The sequence below is a fragment of the Ceratosolen solmsi genome, unplaced genomic scaffold (genome assembly GCF_000503995.2).
Source record: "Ceratosolen solmsi marchali unplaced genomic scaffold, CerSol_1.0 scaffold61, whole genome shotgun sequence".
NCBI lineage: Eukaryota > Metazoa > Arthropoda > Insecta > Hymenoptera > Agaonidae > Ceratosolen > Ceratosolen solmsi.
The window spans coordinates 2,858,507-2,873,256 of NW_011948435.1; the positions used below are offsets into that span (position 1 = coordinate 2,858,507).

The following is a 14,750-nucleotide window of genomic DNA, read 5'->3' on the forward strand; positions in this document are numbered from 1 at the left end:
GAGCGAAATTCTATCCGATTCTTCCATTCGATCGATAATTACTTGAGTTTAAAGTTTTATTTAGAATTTCTAAGCTCCTCAAGTCCCATTCGTTATTAAATTATTCTCATATTACTTATCATTTAACTTATACTCGGCTTAAATATTAATAAGCTGATTAAAACATTTTATGATACATATTTCTTTTACTCGTTTCCTTATTAATAATATTTAAGTCTATGAGGATACTCCAATGTCTAACTCGTAACATTAATGAGTAATTTCATCCAGACTAATAGCAAATACAACGGATAAAATATATATTTTAAATATAAACAGAGAAACTAAATTATCACTGGAGCGTCACGGTTCTGAGAGTCTGTTAGTACCTGAGTGAGAGTAGCGCAACTTTCTTTCTTTTTTTTTTTTTTTTTTTGAAAGTAAGCAAGCTTATATTTAAATCTCCACTCAAGATTTTCATCCCTTTGTAAGCAACATGAAAGAAGAATTTTCAAATTGCTTATTAGTTTTATTTTTCACTTGTAGAATTTTTCTCATTCACATTAAAAGAGTCTTTCGTCTAGCTATAGAGGCTGTTAGTACTATAGAAGATAAAATATATTATTGCATTTCTATTTATAGTAAAGACGTGATTACTAACAAAATTTAGAATACCACGAATTCAACGTTTATAGGTTTTCAAGAAAGTATCGGGAATAAATTTAATATAATTATTGGAAAATTTTTTAAATAAAATCAGTAGTTTGAGCGAAAAACGAATAAGCAAAGAATCATGTTCTGTATAAATAAATCACAAAAATTTTGGATAAGGAAATGATGGTAATACTTGTTGGATTATCAGTTGATAAGGAAAAAATTTTGATTTTTGAATTTGTGATTTAAGATTTTCTATTTCATTGATGTAATGTTAGGTTTAATACATCAAGATAATTTATTATTCTTGACTGAGTTAATAACGGATTCAATATATGTATATATAACGATTTAATTTAGCGATATCAATAAAAAGCAAACATTTTGATGTTACTTCGAGTTTATACATCGATATAATATTTTTGTATTTCGAAAATTCAAAATTCACATACATGTCTTAAATAAATTCAATCTAAAAATTCATTATGAAATTTTGAATGAAATTTTGAATGAAATTTCACATTATTCTCTTAGAAAATATAATTAAAATATATTATTAATATGTTAATGCGATAAAAATCTTGTTTTATATTAGTTCAAAGTTTTCAAATACTTTATTATTATTATTATTTTTATAAATAAAAAAAGGGGAAAAAATCAAGAAAAAAATTGTAGTTAGCTTTATTTTTACAATTTTAGAGAAGCTCGCTTGCATAATATCATATTTTTGATTTTATAATAGGAAAATTTGCATGCTAAATGTTGTTACTAAGTACATCACGTGTTTATGGATAACGATTAATGAATCATCATGAATGTATTAATGGCATTTCAAAAAAAAACAAAATTTTTAACTTATTTAGAATTATATGAAATATTACTACGATAAGTTGATTGATGTGTCATTTATCGATTATAGGAACTTGTGCATATTGTCGTATTAGAGAGCAAAGTTGAAAGTAGAGTTTTTCAGGATCACTTATACGATGACACATATAACTTTTATCTCTTATATTTAATTCAACAGTTTAATTATGATTATAGGAGAATTAGTATTGCACAGTACTTTTATTTTCCTCGGCTATACAAACTATCTACATACCATATAACCTTCTTTTATCTTGCCTCTAATAAATAAAGAATAAATAGTTTCTGAAACGTTTACTCTTTACAAATAAAAATTGAACAGGCCAGCTCGAAGGCATCAGCAAAATTGATTTAAAAATTCAAATATTTTATAATCCAGCCTCAACCTTATATTTAACCAATTATGTGCTACGTTTTTTAAATGAAAGGAAGATTTTATTTTTATTTCTCAAGATCCATTTTTACACATGATAACGAAGTAGAAAGTAAATGGCGCGCTTTTCATGAAAAATATCCACGAGATGGACAAGCCTGATAAATCGATTTTCATACTCCATGGGCGCTCATCGAAAAGTTATTAGGTTATTCCAAGCAATCGATACACCGTTCGCATTCTCATTACAATTCAAAACGTAGAACAATTATCTTAATCGCTCGGCTACATCAAAACTCATCAACAAACAAATAAGCAAACAAGCATGAAAAAAGAAAAAGAAAAGTGAGACAAAAACAACGTAGAAAGCGCGATTTGGTTTAAGAATAAGCGACTCGAGGTATCGACACTCTCTATGATCGTCGCATAAAGAGGATGGGGATTTGAAAAATTTTGTCGCAGAATCGTCGTCACAAGGAGACTCCGAGCCCCCATCAAAAGTTCAGCCCGGGATATCAGGAAACAACCAGGGGACGATGCGCACGAGCGCTGTTTATGGACACCTCGGGCGAGGCCTCGTCTCCCGGGTTAACGCATCGGTGGTACGGCACCTCAACACGGCAGCTCAATCCCGTTTTACGAGGCGCAGGGATTTTCTCTCCCACGTCACCCTCGAGAAAAATGCCGCCAGCAAACGCGGCCGCAACGCCACTCCCGGGGATTCGACGTTTCGTCCTTCGAGCTCAGATATCTCCAGCTTAATGTGAAAAAATAACGTTTACTTATGCGACAGAGGTCCCTATTACTCTTCGATGTCCTCATACTCCTAACCCCCCCCCCCCCCCCCACCCCCCCCTCTCTCTCTCCCCGTCCACCACTCGCGCTCTCGGGCACTCGTACTTCCCATCCGAACAACTATTGTGCGTAAGTGATATATCATGGTTCAAAGTCCAGGCGGACTAATCGCTGTCACTCTTGCACTTTTACAAATTTTTGTTGACTACGTAACTACGTAAAGTGTTAATGTATTAGGAGAGTTGAAATTACGGATTTATGCTTACAATCATTTTAATAGAAGAACGAGTACGTTAACAACATTACTGGATTATTTGTCACTCGACTTTTCTATTAATTAATAAAATTCTATGTTAAATTAAGCTACAAAGGCAACTAATTAGCAGACAATAGACGATAGACTTTCAACAAACAATTCTGTGTTAATAATTTAGGAAAAAACGAATAAACCAAGTATGCTTTTATTCCTTTATTTTGCGTCGCTAATACAAGCGAACCTTTCATAAGTTCAATGTTACAACTTCAAACAATTGATTAATTACTATTCAGATTTTCCGTAAAATTCATTACATAATTTCAATTATTATCGATAAAGTTAAGATGCATAATGATTTCAAAATGAAGCAAAGCTTGTTTGACAATTTTTGTATTCATAAGCCAACAACTGACTCAAATATCTTACAATAGAAAATTCTATTCTCCATTGTACTGGAATTTCAAAATAACGTAATTTTAGCTTAAAAAATAGGTATTTACATTAAGTTAAAATCTTAAAAGAACAATGAAGAAGAGCATTATAGTGTTAAGCCGATTAAGGGTTTTCATTATTTCCACAAAAATAAAATCATTTATAACTTATACATCGAGTAAGGATTCTATTTTTATTATAATTTAAAATAAAAGATATTATAAATTTTTGACTTTTGACTGATATTCAAAGTCCTCCTAAAAATGACTGAACGAACCCCGTAGGAATACGACGATGCCATTATCGGCATTTTAGAACGGTAGAGAATCTAAAAGTTGTTAATAATCTTTTATGGCCAATATAAAGCATAAGGCACTGATCAGTGGGAATATATTGCATATGAAAGAGTTATGATATTGCCGGAGGATACAAATGGCCGGGTGTACGGTCATTAGCTTATGTCTTTTCCACGTTATTTTTTTATTCATTTGTGATATTTAGGCGCACATTTTGGCGGATATCTCAATTAAAGTATTTATTTATATATTAAGTTTATTTTAAAAAAATATTATCAAACCATAGGGACTTGATATTTCGGAGGTAGGAGTTAGAGGGCAAATAGGTATTTCCTTTATTTTTTTGTTTTGTTTTTGTTTTTGTTTTTACAGATTAATACCTTACATCCCCCCCCCTAACCCCAACCCCAACCCCAACCCCAACCCCACCAATCTCAATCTCTATGAATTTTTATCGTCGTATAATCTAATCTATTTGTTGATTTTATCATAAAAAATATCTATTATATTGCTACTTCTAACAAATTTGTATTCTTTTCAAACAAATTCTGACATTAATAATACTTGTATATCTATAAATCCCCAATGACTGAGAGGTTTATATATATATATATGTTTGAGAGAGTTGCAGCTCTTCGAGTAGCGGAGAAGCACTAAAAAAAAGATGCTTTGTGTCATTCTTTGGAAAATTAATGAATGGACGTCTAAAGATTTTCAAAGAGAACAATATTACTAGGAGAACGTACCTGAATAGATTTCCCCTTCATCACATGCTTTATACCTATATACACACACACACACGCACACGCACACGCACACGCACACGCACACGCACACGCGCGCGCACAAACACACACACACACACACACACGCGCGCGCGCGCACGCACATATATCTCCCTCATCCCCAGTCTTTCTTTATGTTTAACCCTACCTATGTTTCTCTCTTGATAATCAAATATATTTTAACCACGTTATTTTATGATAAAATAAATTAGCAAATTAACTACAATTCGCATTTTTCCTATTGTATTCATAAATATACAATTTAACGATACACACGTTAAGGTAAAACAAAATTTTATTGCAAATGTACAAATAATAATACATCATTCGCATTTATTATGAATTAAAATTTTTTATAAATTAAATAAGGAATAAATTTAATAATTTGTTTATAACATTGCGTTTATACTACCTATTATTCATTTAAAAATTATTGACAATTAATTGAATAATAATAAACAATCAATAGTAATCATTTTTCAAGAACGAAATTTTTAAAATTTTGTAAGATTATTGATATAAATTTTCCTCTTTGTTAAATTAGTCAACGAAGAAACAATATCAATCACTATTGAAATAATTGATATTTATTGTTTCCATTCGCTTAAGATTATTTAGTGTTATTAAATAGATTAAATGAATCATTCGGCTAATGACATAAGGCATTATTACATGAAGTTTTGAGATTGAAAGACATTTTATAATTTTTTAACAATGTTATTATTATAACTTATTAGTATGGAATATAATTTGATGTCTTTCCTCGTTGTCCATCTCTTTCGAATAAAATCAATGTGAAGCTTATGACCAATTAGAACATATATATTTATATTCAGGCATTTAAAATTGTTATTTGCATTGTTATTTTAATAAGATAAAACATTTGTCAATAGTTGATAATAATAATCAATTTTTATACAATTAAACGATTATAATTACAATAGATTGGCAAAATTAGATAAAAAAATATAACTAAAGTATCGGTTATTTTAATGTTAAAATGTATAATAATTACGAAAACAAGATTTTAATAACCGAGCTTAGTTAATTTAAAAACAGTAATTTTTACATTTAAATATAAATAGTAAATATTATTTTAGTATACGGGATAAATCTATCTTACTTTATGAAACTGCTATTTATATTAAATACCAGAAAACTCGCTTGTAATTTATGTTGATCTTATAAATAAAGAGTGGTTTTATTATCTAGAACTTTTCTTGAATTCTGAATTTTAATATAAATCCACGAGATTTAAATAATTCTTCTCGTTTTAAATGTAAAAAAGGATTTTCTTTTTTTTCAGCGTGTATGTGTAAGTTATCAAAAATAAAATATTATTCTATAAAATTTCAATTCTGCTTCGATATGAGCGATTCGAGTCGTAATGGCCTATTCCTTAAATATTAATTATAATTAATACTGTAGAAATTCAAAAATTTCAAAAATTCTCATTATCTACAGTATTCTGCGAAATTAATGACATTTAAAACATCCGCACTTTGAATAATAATAAGTTTTCTACATCAACGGCCATAATTTAGGAGAAAAAAAAAAACTATAACACAAATGATTTATTTTTGTATTTATTTTGACATCCCGTTTTTCTTTTCTTTTTTTGTTTTTGTTTTTGTTTTCACTTAAACGAATAACTTATAGTGCGCAGCATTCTAACGTACATAAAGAGAGAAGAAAAACAATAACAAAACTCGGCTACCGACGTAAAAGCATCAAGCGGGAGGATGGAGTTTTGGATTAAAATATTTTTCGACAAGCTTCTATATCCCTCGGCTACTTAAAATCCATTGTTTGTGAAGTTTCGTTACTCCTGCGAGTCCAAAGAGAAAGAGAAAAATCTGTGGCATGTGGCCTTCAGCGCTTTCTGGCGATCTATTTGGCCGACACCAATGATTTTGTTTCTGAGCGCGCGCGCGTATATTTCACAGGCAAGGCACAAACCTGACAACCCGCGCAAAAATGAAAAAAACAAAGAAAAATGCCTTTATGTCGCCCTCCTTGACTTATCGTCGCTTGTACGAAGCCGAGAAAACGTTGAAATTTGGTAAAATGATGTTGAGAAAGGCTTAATTCTTAGCATTTCTTCATTATCCCTCGGTTTGAATGTATTTTCGATAATGTCGTGGCTTTCCTACAAAACCCAATAAGACGGACGAAATTATTATTTTTGCATTTCAAGTAGAATTTCGAAAGTCTTGTCGGAGTAGGTGGAGCTTGAGTAGTAATATCGATGTTTCTAGTTAAATTTCTATAAAAGAAAATAGGAATTTATTTATCTCCAAGTCTAATTAAATGTTACGTTTAGAATATTATTGATGGCAATGGTAATGTGACGATAAATTGTCAAAAATTGCGAATAAACGCGTGAAAGATATTTCAATATTATTCATAATCGACAATAGAAAGATTTTAAAATTTTCGTTTTTATCAATTGCTAAATGGGATATACAACGTGGACAATAATAAAAGTAAGCGTTAGAAAATAATGAGAGAGAGAGAGAGAGAGAGAGAGATAGCAAGCGGTTTATTACATAAGTAAATATTATGCGTAGGTCTGTGAACTTACGAATTCTTGGAATTCGAGGAATATGGAATACGGATAGGATTTATTCAACTGAAATATATGCTGATGAGTTGTGGCTGTCTGTAAAATCAAGCTTCTGTGGGGACATCAATAAATTAATTGTACATTGCTTGTAGTGGTTTTGTTGCCGGACAACTAGTTTATGCTTAGTGAAAAGTAAAAGCAAATTCTTAATCTTAATCGCGATAATCTTGTAAGTATATGACATTTAACTTATTCCTGGCTCAATTAAATTATAATGATAAATTTATTCGCCATTATATTACGTTTTCAGATTTTAATTCTCATTCTTTCCAATATGTTAATGGCATTTTTAGTCGAAGTCCTTTCTTATCATCCTAAGTATATGGAACATTTCTTACAAACTCATAATGCCATTTTACGAGGCGATGGACCACTTTCGTATCCTTATCGATACATAATTGCTATTATTGTAAGATACATTTATCATTTATATGAGCCGTTTGTTGAAAATTTTCTACCTGAAATGTTTATTAATCGTGTCCTTTCATTATTTTCGTGCAAACTTTATCAAAGAAAATCAAAGTGTTAAAATTAGGGTTTTACTTAACTTGCTAATCAATAATTTCAAATACGTATGCACGACATTAATTGACAATATTTTTGCTGCTATAAGAGCGATCTTACTTTTTGTAAAAATGTTTTACTTATATTTTTGTTCGCTGTCTTATTCGATACTTTTCTTATTCTATTGGACAAGTAAATTTTACCCTAAACAAGTAACGAATACAAAGGATAAAAAAAAGAAAAAAAAAAAAAAACAATAATCAATAATTATATAAAATCAATTGAACTAAATACTAAATTTTTGTTATTTTACAAGTAGGCCAAGATTCGATTTTACAATATTATTCTCAGGTTGTTTTAAATAATTTCTATACTATTTTACATGATTTTATTTAAGAAAAATAAATGAGTTTATCGAGCACGTGTAAGTAGTTGAATTAAATAAAAATCATCACTCGTAATTGAAGCATAGAGGTTGGAGAATTTTTTTGAAATTTTGCTCCTAATATATTATTTACGTAATACATTTTCATAATTTTTAATTACATTTACGAGCTCCAACGATGCTTATTTATTCAGCAAAGTATTATTAAATAAAATCTATACTTTTGCTAATATAAAAATCTTTTATCTATCGATATCGGAGTAAAAACAACTGCAGTTTTTAGATATACGATTTATACAAATACATGCGTATATTATTTTAGAAATTTCTTATATTTCTATTCATAGCGACATATCGAATCTAATGGTTCTCCTAAAACTTACCGTATAAAATACAGAAATCAAGATAAGTTTATAAGCGGAAGAGTACAGTGACAAATATTCAAATAGAAATACAGAGTATAAGTAAGAGGGGGAAAAAAAAAAAAATAAATAAAATAAACATAAACATAAACATAAACATAAACATAAACATAAACATTGGGTTTATTATAAAACATTATCGATTATATAAGATTTTAATAATATTTTATTAACGTACGAGTAACGATATATTCATTAAATTTTTCATGCATTTATATACGGCTAGTGCAATACAATTGGTCACAATAGATTTCACAATAACAAGAGTTTCCAACAATATTAATAAAACTATACGTGAATTTATCGAATGCAGGCATCAGGTAGACATCAATGCTGCTGCTTAATGAACATGTTGAAAAATGAATTTATTGATCATGGCGGTGATCCATTCTGGTTAGAAGGCTTGAAAGCAATTCCAGCAAAACTTCAAAATCTTTACGAGATCAATAAAATACTTGCACACACGCCATGGCTTCTGAACAAATGTTACATCGAGGTAATGAACATTTTCATGTAAGCAAATGATATAACGCGAAATGCTAATTCTTCGATTCTTGTGATATTGATAATATTGGCTATTACTCGCTATCCAAATACCAATAAAACTAAGATAAAAAATTATAATACCTAAAACAGCATATCATATGCAATGAAATTAGGTATCATGATATTTACGTATTTAGCTTTCCGATTGAATTTCGATGAATTTTAGAATAATCTTGCGCGTGCTTCGCCACTTGCAGAATTTGACTAAAGGTGAAGGCAACTGGTCTCTGTCGGAACTTGTTCACGCTATTATTTTATTAGTGCATTTCCATTCTCTATCAACCTTCCTGTTCTCCTGTGGAATCACTAAAAAATTAGAGAATCTTCAGACGCACTCTTGTGAATTTAACTCGAAAAGTGCTGAAAGTCTTGCGGTGCCAGATCCTGAGAGGCCTGCCAATAGTCCAGTTCCAATCAGCAGACGTTCCAGTCAGGACGGTAAGTTTAGTCGATCGTTCCTTTCCTTTGTTTGTTTTTTTTTTTTTTTTTGTTTTGTTTTTTTGTTTTCATTTGACAATTCAAATTTCCAAACTTGCCCTCAATATCCAATAACTCCAATAATATAAGTCAATTTAAATTTACACTCTGAAAGTAAAATGGAAATATGATATTTTAGAGGACTCGTTGTCATCGTCACCGCCTAGCATTGTCGGAGAGCAGGAAGTGAAACTTCAGACATTGATGGAAAGGATGAAAGATTTGTCCGAAAAATCAGATTCGTTTGAATTCACAGAGGAAGAATTGGCAAAACGATTCGAAACTATTGAGAAGCAGTCGGCTGAATTAGTGGTTGCACCGTTAAGAACAAATACTGTTCTTGAAATGGACATTGGCCTTTTCATCGAAGAGCCCAGCTATATTTATCAAGATTTTACTAAGGTATACTAACAAATATTATATTTAATACAGCCTTTCTTCATACATTGGATTATTAATATTTACTAAATACTCTCAAGGATAATTTACTCATTAGCAGAGAGTTATTCATAATATTATCGTACTTTAGGTAAATCTCTATCTTTGCATGTCGTTTATATCGTATGTCGTCTATAAATTTGAAATGGAAAAGTAATAATACTTTAATGATGAGTATACGTATACGTAATCTTTATTACGATTATTTTTCCTATTTGACTGTGGAGTCTAAAAAATTGTGTCAATTATTTTTGGTGCTTCGGGTATCAAGCAAAATTACATGGATAATCATTAAATTATTAATTAAAGATCGTTCATGCTCATAGGTTAGAGAAACATTAGATTCTCCTTTAATCAATTTCGCGTATACTTCTTATCATAGGATAATCAATATTATCGATTTTTGTTGAATTTTTTTCACGAGTAATCAATAATATTACAATATGCGATATCCATAATTTTGAAAATGCGTAAGTGATAACTTATGTTTGAATTTTTCAGTAAACAGTCGAATAATACGATGCTTTTGCAAATTATACAATGAATGATTCGGCAGAAAGTAACGTTCCATTATTATGGATAAAAATAAAAATCTATACATTTTAAGAAATAATTATTTGAATTTTGTTTGTTGTAATTTTATATTTCACATTCTATTTGGATAAACTATTTAAATCTATTTAAATTTTAATAATACGATATGCCCATATGCACATGTGCGCAAAATCTTTTATTTACATTATGGTAAAAATATAAATGAAAATTTCGTCATAAAATTGAATCTTATACTATAGTTATTTCATATTTGTTGCGATTAATTTTGTAATGATCGGTAGTATGCCAATATTTAAATTCATATTCAATAAAGGCAACATGGGTAGCTTCTAGTTTATCCGATAGTTGATGATCATTATTGCTATTATTTACTGAGATTTCAAATTTTCGATTTAATTAATCGGCTGAAGAACTAATGCATTTAACTGTGATTAGCTTTATAACTGATTATGGAGCGATTATGAATCTTTAGTTTAGCTAATAATTTATATATGCATGATCTATCTTGGACTCTATCCCGCAACAAGAATTATTTCATAAATTATGAAAGCCTTAGTATAGATGGAATTTATTTCCTTACAATTGAATTTCAAACAAAACACTGAGCTACGCAAAATAATCATACATACACCCATCCACAGACCCCCCCCCCCCCCAACCCCACACACACACACGCGCGCGCGCGCGCACGCACACACACACATAGAGAGAGAGAGAGAGAGAGAGAGAGAGAGAGAGAGAAATCTAACACAACACACGATGCTTTTGGAATGTTAATTTTGAGGATATATTGCGTGGTAGTTATTACTTTCGCAATACACAAAAATCTTTCCATAAATGTTTCAATCATTTAAAAGAGATTTGCAAGTATTCGAGTAAATAAAAAGTAAAATGATATAATAACATAAGTAAGATTAAATCATAATGGATCATATTATGGATATTATTTTATTATTAAATTTACTTTAGAACATAATAAATGTTGATTTTATTCATCCAAATTATATTATTAGTTTAGTCATTTTCTCAATATTTTTACATTTATTGTTCATATTATATATACATGTTCGCGCGTTCCATTGGCTTAATTAATTTAACTATTTAAAATGATCAAAAGATCGCGTCATAAATCACTATAGTATAATTTTGTCCGCTTGATCATTAATATTTCTCTTCTTATAAGCACTATCGTTAAAAATTAATGAATATATGGTATTTTGAATACGCAATATTTATTCTAATTGCAATGCATTTTCAAGGTTTCTTATCTAACTAACTGGCTTTTCGACATTAATATGTATTATTATATATCTTTGGAATATAACTTAATGAATAGTTTCACACGTATGTGGTGGCTAAGCTTCTTGGTAAGTATAAATTTTTTCCTTTTCTTTATGAAGGTCATGATAAATTAGAGCTCGTGTAAAAATCTCTACCATATTCAAAAAAAAAAAAAAATATATATATATATATATATATATATATACGTATACGTATGAATGTATACTTTTGTACGCACACACGCACACACGCACGCACAAAATTAAGAACGTTTGAAAATGTACAAAATATATTACCGAGATTTTTAATTAGAATGTATATTGTAAATAAATCTGAAAAGTTAAAAGCACAGCGTTTTTCTTTTTATTGTAAGCAATTTATAATTTTTTTTTTTATTGAATTTTTTTCATTTAAATTAACTTAAAAAATGTGGATTATTTTTTATGTAAATACACACATATACGTCTGCTTATGTGCATGAGCGTGCATTATTTTTTATGTGCAAAATGTAAATATTTACATCCTTTTAAGGGGTTGATGTATGACTTTACATCAGGAAGAGAAAGTAGGTTACCTTCACTAGGTAACGCACCAACCAACCAACCAACCACCACGTACATCCAACCCAAACGCTTATACACGTATCTTTGTTTATTTATTCCGTAATTTTAAATATAAATGCAAAAGTGTCTGGTGCTACTTTAAGTATTCATTATAATGAATGTTGTATCAGTAAAGTATTAATTTTCATTACCTATATTAAATTACAGGCGAGTTTATAATTGCAAATAATTTGCAAACGTTTCTTGTCACGAATCCGTGCGCAAATATAAATTGACGTATTTTCTGAAAAATTAAATTAGTGAAACTTTTTGAAAATACGGTTGCAGTTGTTAATATTAAAAGTTTTCCTTTAGGTAAATTGAAATTACTTTATCTGACATTTTACGCGTGCGTGCGAATTTTCTTATGCCTCTGTCCCTACCGCCACGACGCCACCATAACGATGGCTGTGAATTTCAAAGAATATCTCCCGTTAATTATCCACACAAATCCATAATCACGAATATTTAAGGTGAATTGCAAGCAACGCCGAAACGTCATAAATGGCCTTACCACCTTTCGACGAATATTCGAACTTTTGCCTATTATTAGCGGCTGAAAAGTACCGCCTACAAACGAGGCCCCCATTTTTTGTTTTTAGTGTGGCCAACTGAGCGAATCCCTCACATTTCGTGTCCAGGATTACTCTTGGGCAGATCATGGTTATTCGCTCGTTACCAGCCTCTACACGGACGTTGGCAACCTTCTCGACGATAAATTCAAAACCGCTTACAACCTCACGTATAAAACGATGGGCGAGCACAGCGAAGTCGACACGTCGCGTTTCAGGATCGCCATTTGGAATTATATCCAGTGTCTTTACGGCATTAAGCACGACGATTACGATTACGACGAAATCAATCAGCTACTCGAGGATAGCCTTAAGACCTTTATTAAGAATGCCGTTTGTTATCCGGAGCGCGTCACAAAGAAGGATTATGACCGTGTTATGACGGAATTTAAAGAGAGTGAAAAGGTATAACGCAATGGTTATAATATCCATTCAAGGTATGGTGCATTATTATTATTATTGTTGTTGTTATTATTTATTATTATTTATTATTATCATGATTATTCGAGGTAGATTTACGTATACGTTATAGGTAAAATAATGACAAACGAATTAGTGAAATTCTTGCTTAAGCATTAAAGCTGGAACTTTGTGCAAGTACCGCGAAGCTTCTCGCCTATTCTTTTAACGAGCTATATATATATATAAATAATTATGCTTAATTGAAATATAAAATATAAAATATAAGACGTGAGAGTGAATAAACCGTCCTTCTATAATTCTATACATCAGGAGTAGAGGAAAAATTTTTTTTTTTTTTTTTTAATTCTTTGCCGTTTTCTATATTGCACCGTACCTTCAAATTCCATATTTCATATAATCTCTTTAATGCTCTTTTACATTATTTGAATGCAGGTTCATGTAAATTTAATCATATTTGAGGCTCGCATGCAGGCAGAACTCCTTTACGCATTGCGCAGCATGATGCACTTTATGACATAATATGAAAGAAGATATCTTTTTATTAATTTTATTAGATTGACAAACTATAACGAGGCATACTAAGCTACATTGACGTACCTATATATATATATATAATTCGATAGGTTAAACGTTTCATCGGTTAAAAGTTTCTTCACAAAAGTAGTCGGGAAGAAAGGAGCATTTAAATACTGTGACAATTTTTAATTAATAAATAGTTTTAAAATTTATTATACGATTTTTTAAAATTTTTTTTTTTTTTTTTGTTTTATTTTGTTAAGATTTATTTTATCGTTTGTATGAAGATAATTAAATTACGCGTTTAATTATTGAATTGACCGAGCTGCTATATACATCATGATGTAACTTGTGACATTTTCTATTTTAATGATAATGATAAGTATAATGATTCTGTATTAATTTGCTAAATTTGCTTGCACTGTAAAATGCTCGCTATATGCTATATTTGTGTGCTGTAAGAATTTAGTAAATTTCAACATTATTAAGGAAGTATGTATTTAATAATTAATTACCGTATAATTAGATTATTAATGTTACTTACGAGCGAGTAAATGAATTTTAATTGAAAATAATGATGTATTCAATGCTGTTAAAATAAAAGAATTACAAAAGCTTAGGAAATCTTTGTAGTTAAGGTAAATTTTTTGTTCGCCGTATCCAATGCAGTGATCAACATTTTTCCAAAAATATAATTTAAACGCGATATCTTAGTTACCAGATGAAAACTTTGATGAAACCTCCTCCCTCTTCTTCTTCGTCTTCGTCTTCTTCTTCATCATCATCATCATCTTCTTCTTCTTCTTCATCTTCTTCTTCTTCATCTTCTTCTTCTTCTTCTTCTTCTTCTTCTTCTTCTTCTTCTTCTTCTTCTGCTTGGCTTTAGCACAATGTCATATAACAGCGTATACGAAGAACAAAGTAACCACCGCCGTACTCCCAAACTTTCTTGCTCACACATTTTCC

General features: G+C 30.1%; 1 protein-coding gene across 2 annotated transcripts; it reads left to right on the forward strand.

Moving 5' to 3' along the window:
• Positions 1-7,183: 7,183 nt before the first annotated feature.
• Positions 7,184-13,998, forward strand: LOC105364961 (sestrin homolog). Of its 2 annotated transcripts, XM_011503006.1 has the most exons (7): positions 7,184-7,232; positions 7,314-7,472; positions 8,688-8,870; positions 9,118-9,358; positions 9,537-9,799; positions 12,876-13,250; positions 13,701-13,998. In XM_011503006.1, exons 2-7 carry the CDS (start codon positions 7,338-7,340, stop codon positions 13,785-13,787), a joined length of 1,284 nt encoding a protein of 427 aa, XP_011501308.1. In that variant the 5' UTR covers positions 7,184-7,232; positions 7,314-7,337; the 3' UTR covers positions 13,788-13,998. The 2 variants fall into 2 exon arrangements, with proteins under 2 accessions (XP_011501308.1, XP_011501309.1); XM_011503007.1 differs by lacking the exon at positions 7,314-7,472.
• The last annotated feature ends 752 nt before the right edge of the window (positions 13,999-14,750 follow it).